Source organism: Girardinichthys multiradiatus, chromosome 8, assembly GCF_021462225.1.
Source record: "Girardinichthys multiradiatus isolate DD_20200921_A chromosome 8, DD_fGirMul_XY1, whole genome shotgun sequence".
Lineage (NCBI taxonomy): Eukaryota > Metazoa > Chordata > Actinopteri > Cyprinodontiformes > Goodeidae > Girardinichthys > Girardinichthys multiradiatus.
In genome coordinates, this window is record NC_061801.1 from 39,562,952 (window position 1) to 39,585,994 (window position 23,043).

A 23,043-nucleotide genomic window follows, 5' to 3' on the forward strand; every position below is an offset into this window, starting at 1 on the left:
GAAAGAATGAAAGAAAGAATGAATGAAAGAATGAAAGAAAGAAAGAAAGAAAGAATGAAAGAATGAAAGGATGGAAAGAATGAAAGAAAGAATGAAAGAATGAAAGGATGGAAAGAAAGAAAGAAAGAAAGAAAGAAAGAAAGAAAGGATGGAAAGAATGAAAGAAAGAATGAAAGAAAGAAAGAAAGAATGAAAGAATGAAAGAAAGAAAGAATGAAAGAATGAATGAAAGAATGAAAGAAAGAATGAAAGAAAGAAAGAAAGAATGAATGAAAGAAAGAAAGAATGAAAGAAAGAAAGAATGAAAGAAAGAATGAAAGAAAGAAAGAATGAAAGAATGAAAGAAAGAAAGAAAGAATGAAAGAAAGAAAGAAAGAATGAAAGAATGAAAGAAAGAATGAAAGAATGAAAGAAAGAAAGAAAGAAAGGATGGAAAGGATGGATGGACAGAAACAGATTCACATATGGTTCATTTAGATGATTAAGCAGTGAAGGTCTTCCATGCAGACCTGAAAACCACTACAATGAACTTCTATACTTTTGCAGACCTTTCTAGACTGTGAAGGAACCCTGAGGAGACTCCAGATTGGGGTTTTCTGTCAGTCTGTATGAGGTTTTCCTCAGAATGTGCTGACGTTGGGTTACCTTGAAGGTGGGCAGCATGAGTGACATGTGGCCTCCTCTGGAGATCAAGCCGAAGGAGATAGGACAGTGCGGTCTGAGCATGCCCAGTCGCTCCAGGCAGATGCCGTCCAGCTGCTCGTTGAGGCCCCAGGCGTGCAGACAAGACATGAAAAGCTTAGCCGTGTCCATGGTCAGGTTGTACTCCAGAAGACTCAGAGACTTGGACTTCTCCTCGCGTCTCCTCATTTCCTCCTCCTCCTCCTCGTCTTCATCCAGCAGGTGCTCCTTGATTGTCTCCTTCATGGTCTCTTTCACCTGGTTTAAACAGAGGTTTGTTAACAGGTGGACATTAGGAACTTTGTTTTAAACACCAACAGGATGTCTTTGGACCTGTTTGAAGATTTTATTGGCCAGGAAAGAGCCCCCTTTGTCAGCCCCCGCCTGGCTCTTCTGCAGGGTCTCAGGAGACACCAGGGTCGGGTTCGGCCTCTGGGCTTCCTCTGTCAGAAGCTGGATGATTAGCGCCTCCACGTCAAAGAAGAGCACGTGCATGTCGGGGTCAGTCAGGTTGGTCTTCATTGCCTGGACCACCAGTGCATTGTGGGAGTATTTGGGCAAATTACCCTAAAGGAGAAGGGAAGAAGATAAACTTTTAGGATTTATTTATTTCAAAGTTTAAAGGAGGTTTTAATTAGTAATCTATTACTTCCTGGTTCCTTGTGGTCCAAATATGATATGACACAGAAGCCTATGTCTCTTAACCACTGTGCAAAATGGGAAAGACAAGTGAGGCAGATGTGTGCCAATCTTCATAAGTCAGGAAACCTCCTGACCTAATTGTGTCCATATCTGCAGGCCGAGCAATAATAAGGGGTTTAAAAAACCTGGACCTACGACAGGCAAGGCTGTCCATAGCTCAACCCACAGAGAGACAGGATCATATTAATCCTCAAAGCTCACTGTTGGAGAACTGCAGCATAAAGTGGGCTCCAGACCTTATCTAAATACCAACAGGTCGTTTGGGAGAGGTGTCAGGAAAAAGCTTTCTCTGTCCTACCACCACTAACATCATCATGTGGAGTTTGCCTCATTCGACTGGGACTTTATCTGGAGCTGTCAGCTTTGGTCAGATAAGACTGAGTTTCCAGCAACAAACACTCCAGGTGGGTCTGCTGGTTGAACACGTGAAAAGGCGCCTCATGTTCGACTGTTAGGTACAGTGCAGGATCTGTGATGCTCAGGGATCTGGGTTCTCTGTTGGTCATCATGAGCTCTGTGAAACACCTGGTGGTTTCAAACAGAAATCTGGTGGCTTCTGGCAGAGATCAGAACGTAGGTTCAGTCCTTCAGCAAGATAATGATCTAAAACATCTGGACACATCAACACAAAATGGTTCAGCAGAAACAAAGTCAACCTTCTTCTAGAACCATCTCGATCCACAGACCTATATCCCCTAGTAAACCTGGGGATTGAGCTGAAGAGAAACTCCAGAACTCTGGAGAAAGAGTATCTCCCTCTTTCTCTAGATAAATAAGACACCTTATTATAATTTTAATATTATTAAAGTTAATTTCGTTGTTATCATTTAGCTTTTTTCTCAATAAATGAGTGAACTCACATGAGAGGCTGAATATTTTAGGAAAGAAAACAGGAGACAAAACCTAAAACTTATTTGAGACAATATATACAGAAGAATAAATGTATCACCTGATATGTGTTGAGAGAGATGTTTTCTATTCAACTCTGGTACAGTCAGGACTCATTTTTCAGATGAGCACATACATTTTCTGCATGTCGACTTTTAAGGCGCAAAACAACAACAACATCTGCATTTACCAACTGAAGGATCTGCAAAATATTCTGACAAAACAATGAATATTTGAACTTTGGTTGCTGACGTGACCCTTTAGTTTGATGCACTGCTTTGGTCACTCAGTAATACATTGACCTGGAAGTGATAATGAGACAGCACAGCTTCAGGATCTCCCAGAGTAACATCCTGGATGTTATATTGGTTGGTTGGTTGGGTGTAAATCAAGGTGAAAAATTAGCAGTTAGTTATTTTAAACAGCTCTGCAAGCTGGTAAACTCACAGGTATGTTTGGTTTCTGCTGCAGTATTTCTTGGATTGTCCTGATAAATCACAGTAAAAACCTTTCCCATGATCACAGCAAATTGAAGTCTACGTGTAACAAAAACACATGGATGACCTTTCAGATTCACTCACATTAGGAATATTGTCCTGCTTTTACAAACAACATATTTGTGCCTCAGTCTTATTGTCAGAGATGAACTCTGGTGGAGAAACAGTGCCATCTAAAGGCAAAACACCACATTTCACCTCCATGCACAGAAAGGTAAAAGCATCCTGCAGGTTTTCTGGAGGGTCAGACCACAGAAACATTTAAACCACTGCTGTTTCTGAAATAATCTGAAAGTTAAAAAAGTTCTGAAATATGAAATAAATTTTAAAAAATGAACAACTTCCAGACCAACAATGGCACTAAGGCAAATTACAGCGATGAAATCTGAAAAAACTTTGATAAAATATAAGTTTGATCTGCAGGATTGCAGTACATTTACGATACAGGTTGGAGGTCACGTCTGTTTCAGAAATAAGTCTTTCTCCTAAAGAAGTCCAACTTTGGAAAGAAAAACATTGATAACATGTTCCACACAAACAGCTGAATTCACTTTTTAAAATTAGTTTTATTTGGAACAAAACTTCTCAACTGAGTTTAAAACAAATTTAAAAAGTGGAAGTAGCTGGACTTGTGCTCTCAGACTTTAAGAAGAAGCTGACTTATTCTAGCTTGCGGGAAGAAGATCTAAAGGTCATCGTCCTGCAGGGCCCTTCAGGCAAACGGCATGCACACACACACACACACACACACACACACACACACACACACACACACACACACCGAGCGATCAGGAGCATGCTCAGCGGAGACTCCACAAAAACAAGCTCCTGCTGTCTGGCCCGTTTCCACTCTTGTTTAAACTTGAAAGAAATAAAACTCCCTTTGATCAGCTGGCTGTGGGGCTGCAGCCTCCTTTTTTCAGGCACCATTCCAACAGTAGGTAACATTAAATCAGTCTAATATGTTCATCAGAGAACCAGAACCAGAACCAGAACCAGCTGGGTTCCTTCATGTCTTCAGTATTTTTCCAGGGCGAGATAAGCCCGGTTCTTGTTCCATTTCTGGACCACATTTCAAAGCATAAAATTCCCCATTAATATAATGCAGACATTTCAATGATTCTCAAGACGCACAAAAGCACGAAAGTGATGAAAGATTATTTATTTAATAAAAATAAGAGTAAAAGGTAAAAATATTCAGATTTCTGATAAACCTCCCTGGACTAACTCTTCCAACTGTTTCAGGTCATTTAGGATTAATTATTTCTATTTGCTAATTACCAGAATAATAAGAGATCATTATTTTATTACTTTCTTTAACATCAGACGTTTACACACACTAAGGTAACTGCTCTTTTAAACAATTTGGGAATGCCCAGATGATGATGTCATAGCTTTGTAAACGTCTGATAGGTTAATTTGCAGAATCTGAGTAAACTGAAGACACACCTGGATATTTATTTAAAGGCAACACTTCAAACACTCCACTTCAAGAGATGTAAGGACATGAACATATTATATCATGATTATTGTGTACAAATTCATCATGATTAACAATATTATCAGTTTCCCTAAACTGTCATTACAGATACATCCTAAATGTATTGTATGGGACGTTTTGCTGCAGGAGGGACTGGTGCACTTCACATAATAGATGAAGAAAGATGACTATGTCGAAATATGAACCTCTTAAGCCCAAAGGGGTTTTCATGAAGATTTAAATAAATCGTCCAAATCTAAGATAGTTTTTCTCAGAAATAACTATCTCTGTTTAAATAATCACTATGTCAGAAATGATGTTCTTCAAATGCGAGTGGGAATTCTGGTCTTCCTTTGCTGCTGGTTGGGTAAATCCTGCATGGATTTTGACCAAACTTATATTTTTGGAATCTGTAAGATCGCTGCTTTCAGCAGGCATGCTGGTTGTGTGTAGAAGCCGTGGAGTTTGTTTACTTTGGGATTGAACTATTTATGGTTTGAATTGTTTATAAAAGCTTTTACCAAAGATTGTAACATTTCCGGGGATACCACACATGTTTATGTTCAACTAAGTGATCTTACTGTAATGAAGGTAACTGGAGCGAGTGAACCGGAACAAGATGCTCTCAGCCCTAGAGTCCTGAAGGTCTGTGCAGAGCAGCTCTGTGGGATTCTGCAGCACCTCTTCAACCTTAGCCTGGCCCAGAAGAAGGTTCCGGTACCAAAGAAAACTCACCCATCAGTCCTCAATGACTATAGACCTGTTGCCCTAACATCTCACATCATGAAGATCTTAGAGTGACTCCTGTTTGCAAACAGTAAACCATCAGGACCCCCTTCAGTTTACTTATCGCTGTGGAGTTGGAGTTGAAGATGCCATCATACACCTGCTTCAACAAACCCACTGTCATCTGGACAAAGCCAGTAGCTCTGTGAGGATCATGTTCTTTGATTTCTCCAGAACATTTAATACAATCCAACCTGATTTGCTTTGTCAGAAACTCCAGAAGACTCAGGTGGAGGCCTCAACAATCTCCTGGATCAAAGACTACCTGACAAACAGACCACAGTTTGTGAGACTGAAGGGTTGTGAGTCTAACCAGGTAGTCAGCAGCACAGGAGCACCACAGGGGACGGTACTCTCACCATTCCTTTTCACTCTGTACACCTCAGACTTCCAGTACAAGACAGACTCCTGTCATCTGCAGAAATACTCGGATGATTCTGCAGTCGTGGGGTGGATCAGAGATGGAGAAGAAGCTGAGTACAGGAAGGTGGTGGACCGCTTTGTGGCATGGTGTGGAAACAATCATCTCATTTTGAACGTGAATAAAACAAAGGAGATGATTGTAGATTTTAAGAGAAACAAGAATAAGTCAAACACTATTTCTATCATGGGAGAAGAAGTGGAGGTGGTGGAGGAGTATAAATACCTCGGTGTTCACCTGGACAACAGACTAGAGTGGAGATGCAACTGTGAAGCCATCTACAAGAAGGGACAGAGCAGACTGTACTTCTTGAGGAAGCTTAGGTTCTTTGGTGTTTGCAGCAAGATGCTGCATATCTTCTATAAGTCTGTTGTGGAAAGTGGGATCTCTTCTCCATCATCTGCTGGGGAAGCAGCATCAGAACCAGGGACTTAAAAAAGCTCAACAAGCTGATAAAGAAGGCTGGTTCTGTTCTGGGGACTCCTCTGGAACCTCTGGAGATCATTGTGGAAAGAAGGATTCTTCATAAAATGAAGAACATTATGGAGAACCCTGAAAAATGATACAATTTAATTCCAGAAATTTCCAGACTTTTTAAGAGTGTGTAGAAACCCTGAATATATGATAAGTGTTAAATATGGAATAAGCAATAACATATTTCTTGTGGCAGGGGGCCAGTAGTCTCCGGACTCTATCAATCTGCCTCTTACTTCATTTTTTGCCTCGTGACACAAACTCGTTAAGTAGAAAACAGCAGAGGACACACTGAAAGTCACAGTTAAAGCTCCTCAAACGCACCGTGATGGGAGCAGAAATCAAACCTCAGCAGGCAGAAATAGTTTTGAGTTTATAGCCTGACATTTTACGGTCATTATCCTTCATTACTCACTGCGGGGGAAGAAACACACAGACACAGAGGATTATGGGTGGTTTTGAGTTAATATGAGGAAGAAATGATGCCGGAGCAGGCAGGGCAAAATGAGGAAAACAGTTATGAGCGTCTAATGGAGGAGGACAGAGGAGAAAGGATTGTAGGTGTTTGTGTGTTTTAGGGGAATAGAGCTGTGATAATGGCAGGTGAAGCAGAGGAGAAAAACTGCATCTTCCTGGGGGAACCAGTAAAAGTCAAACAGCAGCAACAGCTGAAATAAACGCTCTTCAAACACTAAATAATTCACATCGTTTGTTTTCCGCTCTGGGATCCCCCGTGTGGGTGGAGTTCTCTGCCAGGACGGATCAGATCATCCGAGTTTGACGGAAGAACTTCTGATCCTCAGAGAGGCTGAGCTAAAAACAGCTGAAAACCCTGAAGAGACGAGTGAAAAACGCCCTGATCTGTATCGTCTAAACACTGTCTGCAGTTTCTTTATCTGGCTTAGAAAAACTGGTCTCAAAGCTGTGAAACCCTGCTGAAGCAGAACCAGAACATCTCAAATATTGTGATGAAGTCCAGAAAAGGAAATATAGAAGACTGTGATTCTCTGCCTCAAATGGAGTCAAGGAACCTGGTGTCTTGTTTCTGACAGACTGCATGAAGGACAGACAGATCAGGGCTTCATCTGAACAGGAAACTGTTACTCCTTTTTGTGGAGGTAAAGAAGAAGCTGAACTGAAACGTGAAGCTCTGAGCTTACTGTTCCATCGAGGCTCCAACCCTCAACTATGGTCCTGAGATCTACAGCTACAGCTTTTATACTCTGATGTGCCTGTTGATCTGTTCCATATGGGCTTATTATCTGCCTCGCCTCAGCACAGGATCAGAGCGTGACCTCCAGCTCCATGGAAGAAATGTCTGAACTTTCTAAAATGTCAACCTAAAACTGAAGTAAACAGGTCATAAAAACATCGGTTTATGGAAATTTACTGCCTGCTCCTGATGAGTTATTTAGGAGGAAAAACACTTCCCGTGTCTTTCTCTACAGAAAAAGTTTAGTCATTAGCAGCTTTTTGTTCACATCTGATTTTATTTAATAACAGTAAGAGATGAAGGAAGAGCTTATACTCAGTGATCTGAAATGTAGCATCAGATGGACCTCACACTGGTCTCTGTGTAAAAGCTTGATGTCAGTAATAAATCAGACATCAGTCCTAATGAGACGAGTTGGTTCTGGTGGACCTGGTCTCATATTTATTTCTTCATGCTGACATTCAGGGAGGCTTTTCTCTGGGAGGAACCAGGACTCAGCCTCACAGAGAGGCTCCTCCACTGACCTTTCCTTTGTCTGCCGAAGCTTTTTAATTGGTCTCAGACTTCAACACATATCTGATCAGGATGCCCACTCTGTGTGTGTTTTACTGAGTGACTCAGCAAGTGTGTGTCTATTCTCAGTGGTTCACACAGAGAAATCAGAACCTCAAAAACCCTTCCCAGGTCCTAAATTAATTAATAAGAGTTCTGGTTTGGTGACCACCATCGGGTGTTGTTACCTTGTCAGCGTTGTCTGCAGCCAGCAGGTTGGTGGCCAGGGTCTGCAGTTTGTGCTGGGCCATGTTCTTGAGCGCAGCCAGGCTGCGGCGGGTCATGGCTTGCTTTAGGTTCACTGCAGAGTGACTCACAGCGTCGACAGTGGCAGGAGCGAGCTCATCGCAGGCGTTCAGGATCTCCACAGCCGTGATTCCCATCACACAGCGATCCAGAGCTCCTGAAACCACAAATACAGGGAGGTAAATAAACTCTGAAAAACGTATAGGACGGTTTAGCTGCTTAAAAACAAATAAGAAAATGAATGAGACTTAAGACTTTCGCACAGTAGCACCGGGACATTAGTTGACCAGAATCTGCAGGGCCTTACTGGTGCCTGATCTGTTGGAAACTCCAAAGTGTTTTTCAGTCAGTGAATGCACCATACTAAGCACTACCAGGTCACTGTGACAACAGCACTCCTCTGTGTTTTCCAAAGAAACATTTCTACAGCATCTCGAGACATGTCTGTGGTTCATTCAGGCTGCGAGAGAGTGAGAGAGAGCAAGACTTCAGCAGACAACAATAAGGCTGAACAGAGAACAGCAAATGCACCCAGTTTGATCTTTCTAAGCTTTCAGCCTCTGTGTGTTGTGGACCATGATGGATTTGGAAATGTTGGTAGCCTTTGGAAATCTCAGAGGTGATCATTTAGCATGTTAACCACGTCAATTAGCAATAAAAGATGCTGAGGACAGATTAAAATGTCAGCTCTGTTACCATTCTGGCTTTGTTTGTAAAAATAGTGATTTCACCTCTGCTCCAAAAATAAATAATTAATGATCGCTCACGGCAGGACGACTAGAAGAAAATATTTTCAATGTGCTTATATATTTTAATGTTAAAGCTCATGAAGAAAAATCTAAATCAACTAAAATCGGTATTAGCAGGTCAAAGCTTTACAAAAGCTAGAGACTGGAAATGAGTGAAAACAAACGGATCGGATCTTTAAACAGCTCAACAGGCCTGGATGTAATTCGGGTCACAGATTGTATTTTCCCTCCTCAGCTCTCCGGTGCATGCAGAGAGATGTTTATGGAGACATCATTACAGCAGACAGAGTATTCGGGATCTGCAGTCAGTCAGGTATCGAGCCAGTGAGTGTTTGTGTGAGTATGTGATGAAAGACCAATCAACTGCGGCCCTGTTACCTGTCTCAACGCCTGAGCACTTCCGCACCTCCTTTAATTTCACACTTAGCTAACCTGCACTCCTCCAGCAGTGCAGCAGCACACAGAGCTCATCAGGCAGATGTTACCTCAGTGCAGCCAGGCCTACATGTATAAACCTGTTTCTGCAGCCTGTTAATAGTCTCCTAAGAGCTCGGCAGCAGTGCTGATGCTCCACCCTGGACTTAGACCCCACATCTGAATTTAACATGTTTCTTCCAGTGAGAAGCGTTAACTATATTGAGGGGGATGATTCATAATATATTAGAAAAACACCTAAACACAATAATCAAACTCAAAGTATCACATGGTGCTACAAATTTAGCTCCACTTGACACTGATCCCAGATCTAAAAGCTGGTTTGATTAAATAGTTAAACATCTAATAAACATGTTGAGATAAATTACTAATCAGTTCATGACAGCTAATTTCAAAAGATCAGAGATAAACTGTTTGCTTTCACACAAGAAAACCCTTTAAAAATAAAAATAAAGCGTGATGAAAGTTTTCAACAAGAGAAGCTCAAGATCATAAAGAAACATTATTTCAAACTTTCGTGTTAATTACTTTCCTAAAAAGCTTCAACCTGAAAAGGAAATTTTGCTGCAAAACTGCAGAGAAGCAACGATTACAGTTTTAATCTAGTAGGTGGCTCCCTTTGGGTTTGGACCTGCTGGTTCCTGTCAACTCGGAAGATAGCTGTGTAAATTCCGGTTCGTTGAAAGATAACAGAATCAAATAGGAGCTTCTAATAAAATGTGATTTTTTACTAAACTCAGAACAGAAAATATGCTGCTGGCTGGTGCATTTACAGACATGGGATTAATCAGCTCTGATGGATTTTATATACACTTAATAAAACATCTCGTACCAGCCGTTTGGCACAGTGGTGGAGGTGTGATGATGGGGGCAAAAAATAATATGGCTCAGTGGCTTTGATGTGGAAAACTGAGACAGAGCCTACAGGCAAAAACATTAACATAAAAAAGTTATTCCTGTCAGTTAAAACGATGACAGGATCCAGTTAATAAGCTGTTTAATTAATGCCGACTGGTGAATTATCAGCAAAATAATATGAATAGAACAGATTTTTTTTTACTATAATGGAAACAGCAGAGCAAGAAATCTGAATTTCACCCTTTAACAACAGATTATTTATAATAAAGTAAGATTCTAACAGAATACAGCAATAATCCAGGAAGTGGAATATGATCATATTTGCTATAGACGTTTCTGATGAACAATACGTTTCCTGAGACACAGTTAAGTGTAACTTTATGTGTCTGTGGAAAGTTTGATTCTGAACATTCAGAAGCATTCTTAACCTTTAACGTATCTAAAAGAAAAACCGGCTGCTGCCTCAAATTTGACTGAATCTGTTTGTTAAGAAAACCTCTCAAACAAACTGGCTTAATCAGCACATGAAGAAGAATCTGATCCAACTCCCGGGGCGGGACGGACAAGAAATGATCTGATCTCACCTGTATCCATCTGCCAGACGTAGACGGAGCCGTCGGAGCATCCAACCACCAGGTAGTCGTCAGCTGGGCGCCACTTGATGACCTGGATGGGGAACAGGTGTCGGGACGCCAGCATGATGCACTTCCTCTCCCGGAGACTGAGCAGGCCGACGGAGTGGTCGCTTGCCACAGAACAAACGCAGTGCTGCACCCGGGTCTGCAGAGAGGAAGCAGCAGAGATCTGAGCTCAAACTGCTCCCACTGATCCTGAATACATGTTGAGGTTGATGACAGGAGCAGGATGACCAAGTTCCCTGTGAATGAACATCAATATTTCTAGAACAATGAGAGACCAAACTGGAGGTGTTTGGTCGTGGTTCACAGCAATTATTTTGTTCCAAATAAAGAAACCAATTATCATGTATATAATTTCTATTTATTAATATGTTTATTTCTATTATATCTTTATTTATTATATTGTTTCATTAGGCTAATGTATATGCAATGCTAATTAAAACCAAATAAAACAGCTAGGACAGAAATGGAGTGATAATCTCTGGCCTTTACGGCTCAGATGCTGTAAACTGTTTGGGTTTTCAGTCCTGAGTTAAAGGACCCAACAGGTTCTGCACATCTCAGGTTTTCAGGAAGTTTGTTCCATAGCTGAGGAGCCATCATCTTGTTTGGTTCTGGTTCTGGGAGTCAGCGGGCCTCCAATCACCTGAGGCCTCTACCTGACCAGCAACTCTGTCGTGTGTTTAAACCAGGACGACTCAGTGCCCTACGGACCATCAGCAGCCTGTTAAATGATGCTTGTCCCTGATGTTGTTTAGGACTCTGGAAGCAGCATTTTATATAAGAACATTACAAAGACCTAACGTCCTGAAAATAAAGGCATGCACCAGTTAGGTATGAACTGTTTGAGGTTTTTATACTATGTTAATGTCAAAAGTATCAGGCTACTGATAACAAAAATAATGATAACCTAACTAAATTAAATTTTATTTAAGACTGATTATACAATATTGATTATTACAGCTATGATGAAGTCATCTAATACATTTTAATACACAAAGTTAGAGCTCCTTGTAGCTCTTAAAATAACATTATCTTTAAAGGAATGACGGGTTCCTGTCTCCACACCGTGACTGTCTGATCTCTGCAGCAAGAAATATTTCCAAATAGCTGAGTTTTTCTTTCTTTCTTTCAGACAGCTGACTGACAGTGTGCAGCAACAGGCGGGGTAGGGGCTAGAACATGTTACTCTATGCTCCATGCAGCTGTAGAAAACTCATGACACATTTTCAGCCATCTCATTCCAAAGGGTTGAAGGAAATGTGTTTTTTGACAAACATTTTTTGCTTCTTGTGTTTAATTTATTACAGGAAGATTTTCTTCTTCCAGAACTGGATAAAATAAACAAGTTGGATGTGTAAGTTTGGTCTATGTGACCACCAGCACCTTCAACGAAGACTCAGAGACTTGACCCTGCGGGCAGTAGAAACATTAACACATCTCAGGTCTTACGCTGCAGTTTTCCGGTGGGACGATCAGCTGAGAGATCTCCCCTCCGTGCACGCAGAAGATGTGCTTCATCTCTCCGGTGAAAATGTCCCAGACAATGACGGAGAAGTCCACTCCTCCCGACACCAGGGAGCGCTGGTCGTAACGGGGAGACACCTGGTACGGATAGAGGACACAGGTCACCTTGTTCCGGTGGCCCCGCAGGGTTCGGTGGGGGGGCCAGCCTGCAGGACAGATGGATGGAGACAAACATCAGATCAACGCTGAGGCAAGAAACAATAAAAAAAAATGTGAAATCTACCTGTGTACGAGTCTTTGTGTTCAGATGTTTGTTTGGAAAAAACAAAAGGTGCCCTATTTAAAAATAGAACGAAATGCTCTGTTTCACAGTCCGTCTGAGCTGACTGAGCAGCTTTTTCACATCATGTGCTGACCCTCCCAGTGTCAGCAATGCATGTATACTGCTACACTCACATCTGTTCTCATTGGTTTCTGTTATTTGCAACAACAGAAAAAAAGCCAATAAACAGTTTCCAAAGCTCTCCACACCAAAGCAAAGCAAGAATGGCTGTAAACATAAGAAAAATGAGCTTACAGAGCCATCACATGGGTGCACAAAGTGAGCAGTGGCCATATGGAAAGCCAGAAGGGTCTAAATTAGTGACCTTTGAAAAGTTTGGTGGAGTCTAATGAACATGTCAAATAAACCTTTATATGATGGTACATCTGATTGTAAAACTATACAGTGTTTAAAACGTGTCATCCTAGGTGTTAGCGACTGTTTGACACTTATAATGTCATTAAATTTAGCACCTACTGAGTTCAAATGACATTAAAGTCAAGTTAACTGAAAGGAAAAACTCCTGGTCACTCAGAAACACCACGGCCTACATGACAGAGAATCTACACCAGGGGTGACCCAGTCCAGTCCTCAAGAGTTGCCATCCTGCAATGCATAGATGCATCTCTGCTCCTGCACACCTGAACCTAATGAGTGTCTCATTACCAGGCCTCAGCAGGGCTGAATGACTGAATGCTGATGAGGGAATTCAGCCATTCAACCGACACCTTTTTGGTTACTTTGGTTTTATGTTTAATGATGATAAACATTACATGAAATGAAAATGATCTATAGTTCTTGCATTGCTTTGGTGTGGAATGCTTAGTCTCTGCTGTGGCACTAAAGTCAAAGCAATCAAACCACGTGTTCACATCCTGGTGGATTCCAAGGGATTAAAGTTACTATGACTGGAGCAACGGAGCATCTATTCAGTGATGGTTCAGGATAATTACTGGCATCGTAAATTCAACCACGTTTAAACCGAATAGTTTGGGGAAAACGGTGCACGTCTTTATCATAGTGACACAGAAACATGTTTCATTGTATGTTCTGTAATATTAAAATCCTCAGAAAAATAATACATTTCAGAAGAACAAATCTAGTCATCCCCCTCCGTCACCTCCTCACCTCTCCTGAGCATGTGCTCCCCCTGCAGCAGCTGGACGATGGCCGTCTGGGTGGCGGGAACGAGGACGATGCTGCCGTCTTCTCTACCGCAGACTAACCGGCCCTGAGATGGGATGTAAACGCTGGCTGTGACCTGAAGATAGGTGAAATTCAAAGATGAACTGACTCAGCAGCTCAGAAACAAAACAAAAACATTACAAGTCATTTTGTTTTTAACTGTGTGTCACGAGTGTTTGGTGAACCTTGATGGGTTGCTCTTTGTTGGGCAGGACGCTCAGCTGATCAATGATCCCTGAAGAGACGGGTGTCAGCTTATCAAATGCGTCCTGCAGGCTGATGGTGGACGATACCTGCAGCTCTGCACACACAGACCAAATTTTAACCAATCATCATGAAGCTTGGTAAGATGAAACATTACAGTAAAAAATCCACAGTTTAGATGTGAATAAACTCCATTTAAAAACTGTTTAATGAGCCGTTTACAGAGAAAACCCAATTAGCAATAGCTTCTCAACATCAGTTTTATAGTTAAATAGTTTTCTGTCTTTTAGGTCTTGTGTTCTACATTATTAATAGTAGTGACCTCGTCTGTCCACCAGATGGCACTTAGGAGAAGAGATTTTACAAACTGAGGAAAAACACCAAGCCAAGGCAAGTTCAGTGATGCCTCTTTCATATAACAGGTCATTTAAAGTAGTTTATATGGAAATAAATGAACAAACCTTAAAAAAACATCACATTGAAGACAAAAAGTTTAATTTAAGCATAAAGAAACATATCATCATTTATAATCATTTCTATTTATTAATATGTTTATTTCTATTATATCTTTATTTATTATATTGTTTAATTAGGCTAATGTATATGCAATGCTAATTAAAACCAAATAAAACAGCTAGGACAGAAATGGAGTGATAATCTCTGGCCTTTACGGCTCAGATGCTGTAAACTGTTTGGGTTTTCAGTCCTGAGTTAAAGGACCCAACAGGTTCTGCACATCTCAGGTTTTCAGGAAGTTTGTTCCATAGCTGAGGAGCCATCATCTTGTTTGGTTCTGGTTCTGGGAGTTAGCGGGCCTCCAATCACCTGAGGCCTCTACCTGACCAGCAACTCTGTCGTGTGTTTAAACCAGGACGACTCAGTGCCCTACGGACCATCAGCAGCCTGTTAAATGATGCTTGTCCCTGATGTTGTTTAGGACTCTGGAAGCAGCATTTTATATAAGAACATTACAAAGACCTAACGTCCTGAAAATAAAGGCATGCACCAGTTAGGTATGAACTGTTTGAGGTTTTTATACTATGTTAATGTCAAAAGTATCAGGCTACTGATAACAAAAATAATGATAACCTAACTAAATTAAATTTTATTTAAGACTGATTATACAATATTGATTATTACAGCTATGATGAAGTCATTTAATACAGGTCATTATTTTAATACACAAGCTTAAGCTGAAAACAATTAGTGTTTTAGAGGGTTTCGCCACAGAGTTTGATCTCTTTTTGCATCTTGCTGGGAGTCTATCAAGCTGATATTAGCTGGATAATTGGTCAAGGTATCTGCTCACGTAGCCACCCTGCAGTCAGCTGATTTGCAGGAGAGTTCCTCGTAGCTCTAAAAAGAACATTATCTTTAGAGGAATAATGGGTGCCACTTCCTGTCTCCATACCATGACTGTCTGATCATGGCGAGAAATATTTCCTAATAGTTTTTCTTTCTTTCAGGCAGCTGACTGACAGTGTGCAGCAACAGGCAGGATAGGGGCTGCAACATGTTACTCAATGTTTTGTGCAGCTGTATAAAACTCATGACACTTTCTCAGCCATCTCATTAAAAGGTCTTTGAACGCTGAGAACCGTGAGATGGAAATGTGATCAGGATTTACCCTGAACTGCTCCCCGCCTCACCAGCTTTTCTGGGTTTCGCTTTAACACAAAACTCTTTGTTATGGTAATGTTCTTAAAATTTGAGCTGGCTGATTAATAATACTAATAATACAGGTCCTTCTCAAAATATTAGCATATTGTGATAAAGTTCATTATTTTCCATAATGTCATGATGAAAATTTAACATTCATATATTTTAGATTCATTGCACACTAACTGAAATATTTCAGGTCTTTTATTGTCTTAATACGGATGATTTTGGCATACAGCTCATGAAAACCCAAAATTCCTATCTCACAAAATTAGCATATCATTAAAAGGGTCTCTAAACGAGCTATGAACCTAATCATCTGAATCAACAAGTTAACTCTAAACACCTGCAAAAGATTCCTGAGGCCTTTAAAACTCCCAGCCTGGTTCATCACTCAAAACACCAATCATGGGTAAGACTGCCGACCTGAATGCTGTCCAGAAGGCCACTATTGACACCCTCAAGCAAGAGGGTAAGACACAGAAAGAAATTTCTGAACAAATAGGCTGTTCCCAGAGTGCTGTATCAAGGCACCTCAGTGGGAAGTCTGTGGGAAGGAAAAAGTGTGGCAGAAAACGCTGCACAACGAGAAGAGGTGACCGGACCCTGAGGAAGATTGTGGAGAAGGGCCGATTCCAGACCTTGGGGGACCTGCGGAAGCAGTGGACTGAGTCTGGAGTAGAAACATCCAGAGCCACCGTGCACAGGCGTGTGCAGGAAATGGGCTACAGGTGCCGCATTCCCCAGGTCAAGCCACTTTTGAACCAGAAACAGCGGCAGAAGCGCCTGACCTGGGCTACAGAGAAGCAGCACTGGACTGTTGCTCAGTGGTCCAAAGTACTTTTTTTGGATGAAAGCAAATTCTGCATGTCATTCGGAAATCAAGGTGCCAGAGTCTGGAGGAAGACTGGGGAGAAGGAAATGCCAAAATGCCAGAAGTCCAGTGTCAAGTACCCACAGTCAGTGATGGTCTGGGGTACCGTGTCAGCTGCTGGTGTTGGTCCATTGTGTTTTATCAAGGGCAGGGTCAATGCAGCTAGCTATCAGGAGATTTTGGAGCACTTCATGCTTCCATCTGCTGAAAAGATTTATGGAGATGAAGATTTCATTTTTCAGCACGACCTGGTACCTGCTCACAGTGCCAAAACCACTGGTAAATGGTTTACTGACCATGGTATCACTGTGCTCAATTGGCCTGCCAACTCTCCTGACCTGAACCCCATAGAGAATCTGTGGGATATTGTGAAGAGAACGTTGAGAGACTCAAGACCCAACACTCTGGATGAGCTAAAGGCCGCTATCGAAGCATCCTGGGCCTCCATAAGACCTCAGCAGTGCCACAGGCTGATTGCCTCCATGCCACGCCGCATTGAAGCAGTCATTTCTGCAAAAGGATTCCTGACCAAGTATTGAGTGCATAACTGTACATGATTATTTGAAGGTTGACGTTTTTTGTATTAAAAACACTTTTCTTTTATTGGTCGGATGAAATATGCTAATTTTGTGAGATAGGAATTTTGGGTTTTCATGAGCTGTATGCCAAAATAATCCGTATTAAGACAATAAAAGACCTGAAATATTTCAGTTAGTGTGCAATGAATCTAAAATATATGAATGTTAAATTTTCATCATTACATTATGGAAAATAATGAACTTTATCACAATATGTTAATATTTTGAGAAGGACCTGTATTTCATTCAGATTTATAAATGCCAAAATATAGACAGCCTTAGTCCGACAAAAAAGATCTGAACCAAATTAGCAGAAGTTAGAAGTTAGTGCAAGAAATCTATCTAGAGATTGAGTTGGTTTGTGATGATAGGAAGAAACCTGCAGGATAAAGTTGAAGCAGAGCATCAAACCTTTCATTACCTGGTGGACTCGCAGTTGGTTGTGGAGGCGATGAGTCTGGGACGCTCCACAGCGACAGGCGGCCTGCCGAGTCTCCTTGGATCAGCAGCTTGTGAAAGGGCTCCCGCCGGCCAAAGAAGAACCGAGTCACAGGAGGACAGATATGGAGCTTGGGGGTGGGGGGGAGAAATCATAAATTTACCTCAGACAGAAAGAGAGCGATCACATCAGTGGGTTGATTTTCCATCATGTCAGTTTGCAGGGGGAATGGAAACAGGTCGAGTGAAGCAGAAGCCTTTGGCTGGGCCTTTAAATGAACTGCAGCACCCCACAGCAACCAGGAAGAATAGCAAAATCCCACCTTAACAGGATGGAAGTACAAACCAGCTGGAAGCCAAATCCCAACAGACTGTCTGGGTTTTACTGAGGGCCTCAGAAACAGAAACCTGGAGCTGTTTCTGGATCATTTAGATCTCCTCATGTTTCTTTGCTACAATGCCTTGAGAAAGTATTCGGCCCCCCTGAACTTTTCAACCTCTTGCCACATTTCAGGCTTCAAACATAAAGATATAAAATTCTAATTTTTTGTGGAATGAAATTTATTGGATGTGTCAAACTTTTTTAACAAATAAAAAACTGAAAAGTGTGGCGTGTAATATTATTCAGCCCCTTTACTTTCAGTGCAGCAAACTCTCTCCAGAAGTTCAGTGAGGATCTCTGAATGATCCAATGTTGTCCCAAATGACTGATGATGATAAATAGAATCCACCTGTGTGTAATCAAGTCTCCGTATAAATGCACCTGCTCTGTGATAGTCTCAGGGTTCTGTTCAAAGCGCAGAGAGCATCATGAAGACCAAGGAACACACCAGGCAGGTCCAAGATACTGTTGTGGAGAAGTTTAAAGCTGGATTTGGATACAAAAAGATTTCCCAAGCTTTAAACATCCCAAGGAGCACTGCAAGCAATCATATTGAAATGGAAGGAGTATCAGACCACTGCAAATCTACCAAGACCCGGCCGTCCCTCTAAACCTTCATCTGGAACAAGGAGAAGACTGATCAGAGATGCAGCCAAGAGGCCCATGATCACTCTGGATGAACTGCAGAGATCTACAGCTGAGGTGGGAGAGTCTGTCCATATGACAACAATCAGTCATATACTGCACTAATCTGGCCTTTATGGAAGAGTGGCAAGAAGGAAGCCATTTCTCAAAGATATCCATAAAAAGTCTCGTTTAACGTTTGCCACAAGCCACCTGGGAGACACATCAAACATGTGGAAGAAGGTGCTCTGGTCAGATGAAACCAAAATCAAACTGTTTGGCCACAATGCAAAATGATATGTTTGGTGTAAAAGCAACACAGCTCATCACCCTGAACACACCATCCCCACTGTCAAACATGGTGGTGGCAGCATCATGGTTTGGGCCTGCTTTTCATCAGCAGGGACAGGGAAGATGGTCAAAATTGATGGGAAGATGGATGGGTCCAAATATAAACCCCGAGCAACTTACAGCTGTAAAGGGTGGCGCTACAAAGTATTAACACAAGGGGGCTGAATAATATTACACGCCCCACTTTTCAGTTTTTTATTTGTTAAAATTTGACACATCCAATAAATTTCACTCCACTTCACGATTGTGTCCCACTTGTTGTTGATTCTTCACAAAAAATTAGAATTTTATATCTTTATGTTTGAAGCCTGAAATGTGGCAAGAGGTTGAAAAGTTCAAGGGGGCCGAATACTTTCGCAAGGGACTGTACATCATGTAAGACCTGTTCATAGTTCTCTCAGCAGGTTTTCTGGCTTGAACTGGAACTCTTCATATTTCACTGAAGGCATGTGGTGGTAAAATGACCTCAACAGGTGTTGGCAGGATATAAAGGCAGTAAAATGCCTCAGCTGGGCCTTTCAGTCACATTTATAAAAAGCTTGTACTGGTCCATCTCAGTAACTGTGTTAGAAGAAAGCTGCTGGTGTCACCTCAACACAGGAGCATACAGATGGTTCAGAGGCAGGAGACGACTGAGGTAAGTCTCACCACGTGTCAAACCACCGCCATAAAAATTATTCACACCCATGCAACATTTCCACATTTTGTCACAAACTTCACTGGGATTTTATGAGACATACCCACACAAAGTAGTGCAGAATTATGAAGTGGAAGGATAATTATAGACTTTTATTAACATTTATTGCAAATAAAAGCATCGGAAAAGTGTGATGTGAATATGCTATCATCCTCCCTTACTCTGATACCCTTAAACAGAATCAAAATTAATTTTAAAATTGAAAATGAGATGTTGTAATACTCCATTATCTGAGCTATGCGGAAGAACGTGCCGCAGAACACACCATCCTCATGGTGTGACATGGTGGTGGCAGCATCATACCATGGGGAAGCTTTTCTTCAGCAGGGAAGCTGGTGTTGGGACCCCAGCCATGGGGACAACATGATAAGAACTTTTCTGGAACTTTCAAAATTAATCGCATTAACCTACTTCCAGCACAGCCAGAAACAGGGAATAACAGCGGACTTCCCGTGACGTCACTGTCCGAATAAAAACCCCGCTTTTGCAACAAGCTGACCTCTTCCACGCAGGTCCCCAGAGGAACTGGAAGGAGACACAGCGCGCTAATGTCTCTTTGCAAGCAAACAGACATAAACTCTTCAAACTGGATCCAAGAGTGTCATACAATCACACGATCAATGCACTAAGTAGGAATTAATTGCTGTTTGTGTATCCGGTATTCATTCATGAACGGTAATTAAGGTACAAGCGTTGCTTGACTTTCTCTCTGAGGTCGACAGAAGTAAACTGTGTTCTAGCGAGTTCCCCGCAGAGACCCTGCCTCTACGACACCGAGTGGAGCTGTTTTCCTGGTCTGAAGGAAGGATAACGGGACCTCATCACCGTGGTCTTTATTTAAAGTGTGATTTTAAACAGAAGATCGGCCATAACACACCGTTTTAACCCTTTTATTAATGGTATTTTAAAGGTATGTGTTTGATTCTGATGATAAGCTATAAGCTTCTTTTGTTAGCTTTAACCGCTAACATCTAAGAACACGTGCTTGCTGCTAAAGATCATTTACCCAAAAAGGTTGTTAGTTTTCAAGCTAGAAAAATAATATTTCCCTAAATATTATTTTACTAAACTTGATAACTAAATAACACAATTAAGCCCCATTTCTCCAGAACAATTTGGTTCTTATTCAAAGTAATTATTTCTTTAAATATTATTTCAATAAATAAAGGCAGCTAATTAAACACCGTTGAGAATTAGTCATCCAGAAGGTTGGTTTTATTCAGCAGATCATTATTTAAAACATTATTTTATTAAAATATTATTTTATCTGATCTTACATTGTGAATGTTTGTCTAAACGTTTGCTGATTATTTCCTAAGTTGGTTCCAAGACTAATTTAACTTCATTTCCAGATTCTTCAAGATAATCCTTGGTTCTTAAACATAAACATTGTATGGTAATGTTGCATCACTCTTTTTGGTCATAATTATCAATCATCTTTAATCAACTTGTTTATATTGTACATAGTCCATTAGTCTTCATTATTCTTTAATTCTGATTGGTAGTTAGTTGGATTGTTTTAGCAAAGTAAAGAGTTTGTTGATTGAAATATGTTTGACTTTGCGTTGACTTATTTTTGTTAATAAATTCTTGTATTTTAAGAAATTGTGTGAATTTATTCCATATATGTGCAGAGTTTATGCTGTTCAATAATGTCAGAGCTCTTCTCACACCTTTCTAATTTGTCCTAATACCATCACCTTACTGAGCTGGTATTCACAGGACAATCCTTAACAGACCGGAATATTATTTGATAAAATATTAATATTAAATAATATATTCATATTCATAATTACAACACTGTTCAGATGTGATACGAAGATGGCTGGAGCTATATCCAGGACAATCCCGGAAGACAACCTGTAGGAGGCTGCAGGAGACTTTAGATTTGGGTGGAGGTTCACCTTCCAGCAGGACAACCGCCCTGAACATAAAGCCAGAGATACAATGGATGGTTTAGACCAAAACATATTCATGTGTTTGAATGGCCTAATCAAAGTCTAGATCCATATTCATCGGAGAATCTGTGGCAAGACCCAAACACTGATGTTCACAGATGCTCTCCATCCAATCTAACTGGGGTTGAGCTGTGTTGCAAAGCAGGATAAGCACTCATTTCAGTCTGTAGGCGTTAGAACTGTTAGAGATGCTGTCACACAAAATCCCAACAAAATACGTACACAAGTTCTGCAACCTGACAAAATGTGGCTAAGTTTATAGGGTGTGAAATCTTTAATAGGCACAGAAAATCCAGTCATCAGTGGAGAAAATGTTCTGCTCAAACACCACAGGAAAGAAAGGAAGAAACAGGGATGATCATCAGCAGGAGGCAACATTGAAGAAACTAAGCATTAAAAATGAGCTTTGAAGATATATTTTAATTTTAGTTCTGGACACTTCTGTATGTGAAGCCATGAAACAGGTTCAGGAGATGTTTTAATCATGCAAACCTGTTCATTTTTAGATCAATTTTAACCATAATAAGCTTCAGTGGGTGGTATAAGTGGAAATAAATAAACTGCAGCAAATAGGAAAACAGACAAAATTTTCTTTTGTATGATATCGCAAAAATAACTCAACAGTCATGAGCAAAATCTCCAGTAGCAGATTAATCAGATGTAGTTTCTGTCATTGCAAAGAGCTCTATTACCTTAAAGGTTCACTTTATCTTCACTGAACTTTAAAGCGATCATCTAATTTCATGTCAGTGCAGTCATATCAGCAGATATGAAGCCGTGAAAGAGTCACTCTAATGATCCGACTGACCGCCATGAAATGATGATGTTCTTGTGTCAGTAATGGTAACCTCCAAAGAGGAGCAGCAGCGTCACACGTCGCATCAAAACAGCCTCGTGTGCAGGAAACCGCAGCTCAGAATACTGCAGCTGAAAGAACAGTTCTATGTCATCCCTACTGGGCTTCATAGAACCGTAGTTACAGTCAGAACTTTCATTTTCCGGATCATGAGAAACTTAAAAGCTGAGATGTTCAGTTGCAGAAAAGGAGGCTTCAGGACGTCCAAGAGACTCCGGCAAGCAATCATGTTGCCACCAGTGCAGAGCTTGAGACAAAATTAATAAAATGGGATTAAAATGTCCTCCAAGAGCAACTACTTCAGCAGATCTGAACCCCCCTGAGAACCTGCGTTTAGATCTCAACAAGAAGGTGGAGAAACAAAAGCCAGTATTGGACCATGTTTAGCTGAATATTGTACCATTTGTACGTTGCTGGACGCCACCAGGCCTTCCGGCGCCATCGGCCATTTTGTACCCCAGGATAGTCCGCTACTACAAATCCCAGTGGGCACCGCGGCTGATAGGACGGGGGCGTTGCAGCTTTGACGTCACAGTGGACTATGTAAGGGCACCGGAGACGCCCTCCATGGCTTTCCACGTTGGAAACCGAGACGCGGTTACCACGCAACTGGAGCATCACTCTGGAGAAGAACTCCACGTGGACTTTCATTCATTCTCCCCCGTTGGCCAACAAGAACAAAGCTCATAAAAGAGGCTCTGGGAATAGGAAGGCCCGGAGTTTTTAACTTTACCGATCGATTTAACACGTAACCAAAAAAAACACGTAGTTTTCAAGGAGACGCAATTTTTCCTCGTTTTTTTTGTCCCAGTCGACTAGTGACGGTCC

At 41.2% G+C, this 23,043-nt stretch overlaps 1 protein-coding gene across 4 annotated transcripts in view; it reads right to left on the reverse strand.

Annotated features, from left to right (window-relative positions):
* LOC124872469 (WD repeat-containing protein 7) overlaps positions 1-23,043 on the reverse strand; it is a 137,015-nt gene that overhangs the window by 101,182 nt on the left and 12,790 nt on the right. For all 4 annotated transcript variants that reach the window (XM_047372518.1, XM_047372517.1, XM_047372516.1 and 1 more), the window contains 8 exons: positions 17,331-17,478; positions 13,780-13,895; positions 13,538-13,670; positions 12,073-12,293; positions 10,567-10,762; positions 7,883-8,097; positions 1,015-1,248; positions 646-939 (listed from right to left, as the gene is read on the reverse strand). In XM_047372518.1, coding sequence (XP_047228474.1) covers positions 646-939; positions 1,015-1,248; positions 7,883-8,097; positions 10,567-10,762; positions 12,073-12,293; positions 13,538-13,670; positions 13,780-13,895; positions 17,331-17,478 — 1,557 coding nt within the window. The remainder of the gene's footprint in view (positions 1-645; positions 940-1,014; positions 1,249-7,882; positions 8,098-10,566; positions 10,763-12,072; positions 12,294-13,537; positions 13,671-13,779; positions 13,896-17,330; positions 17,479-23,043) is intronic.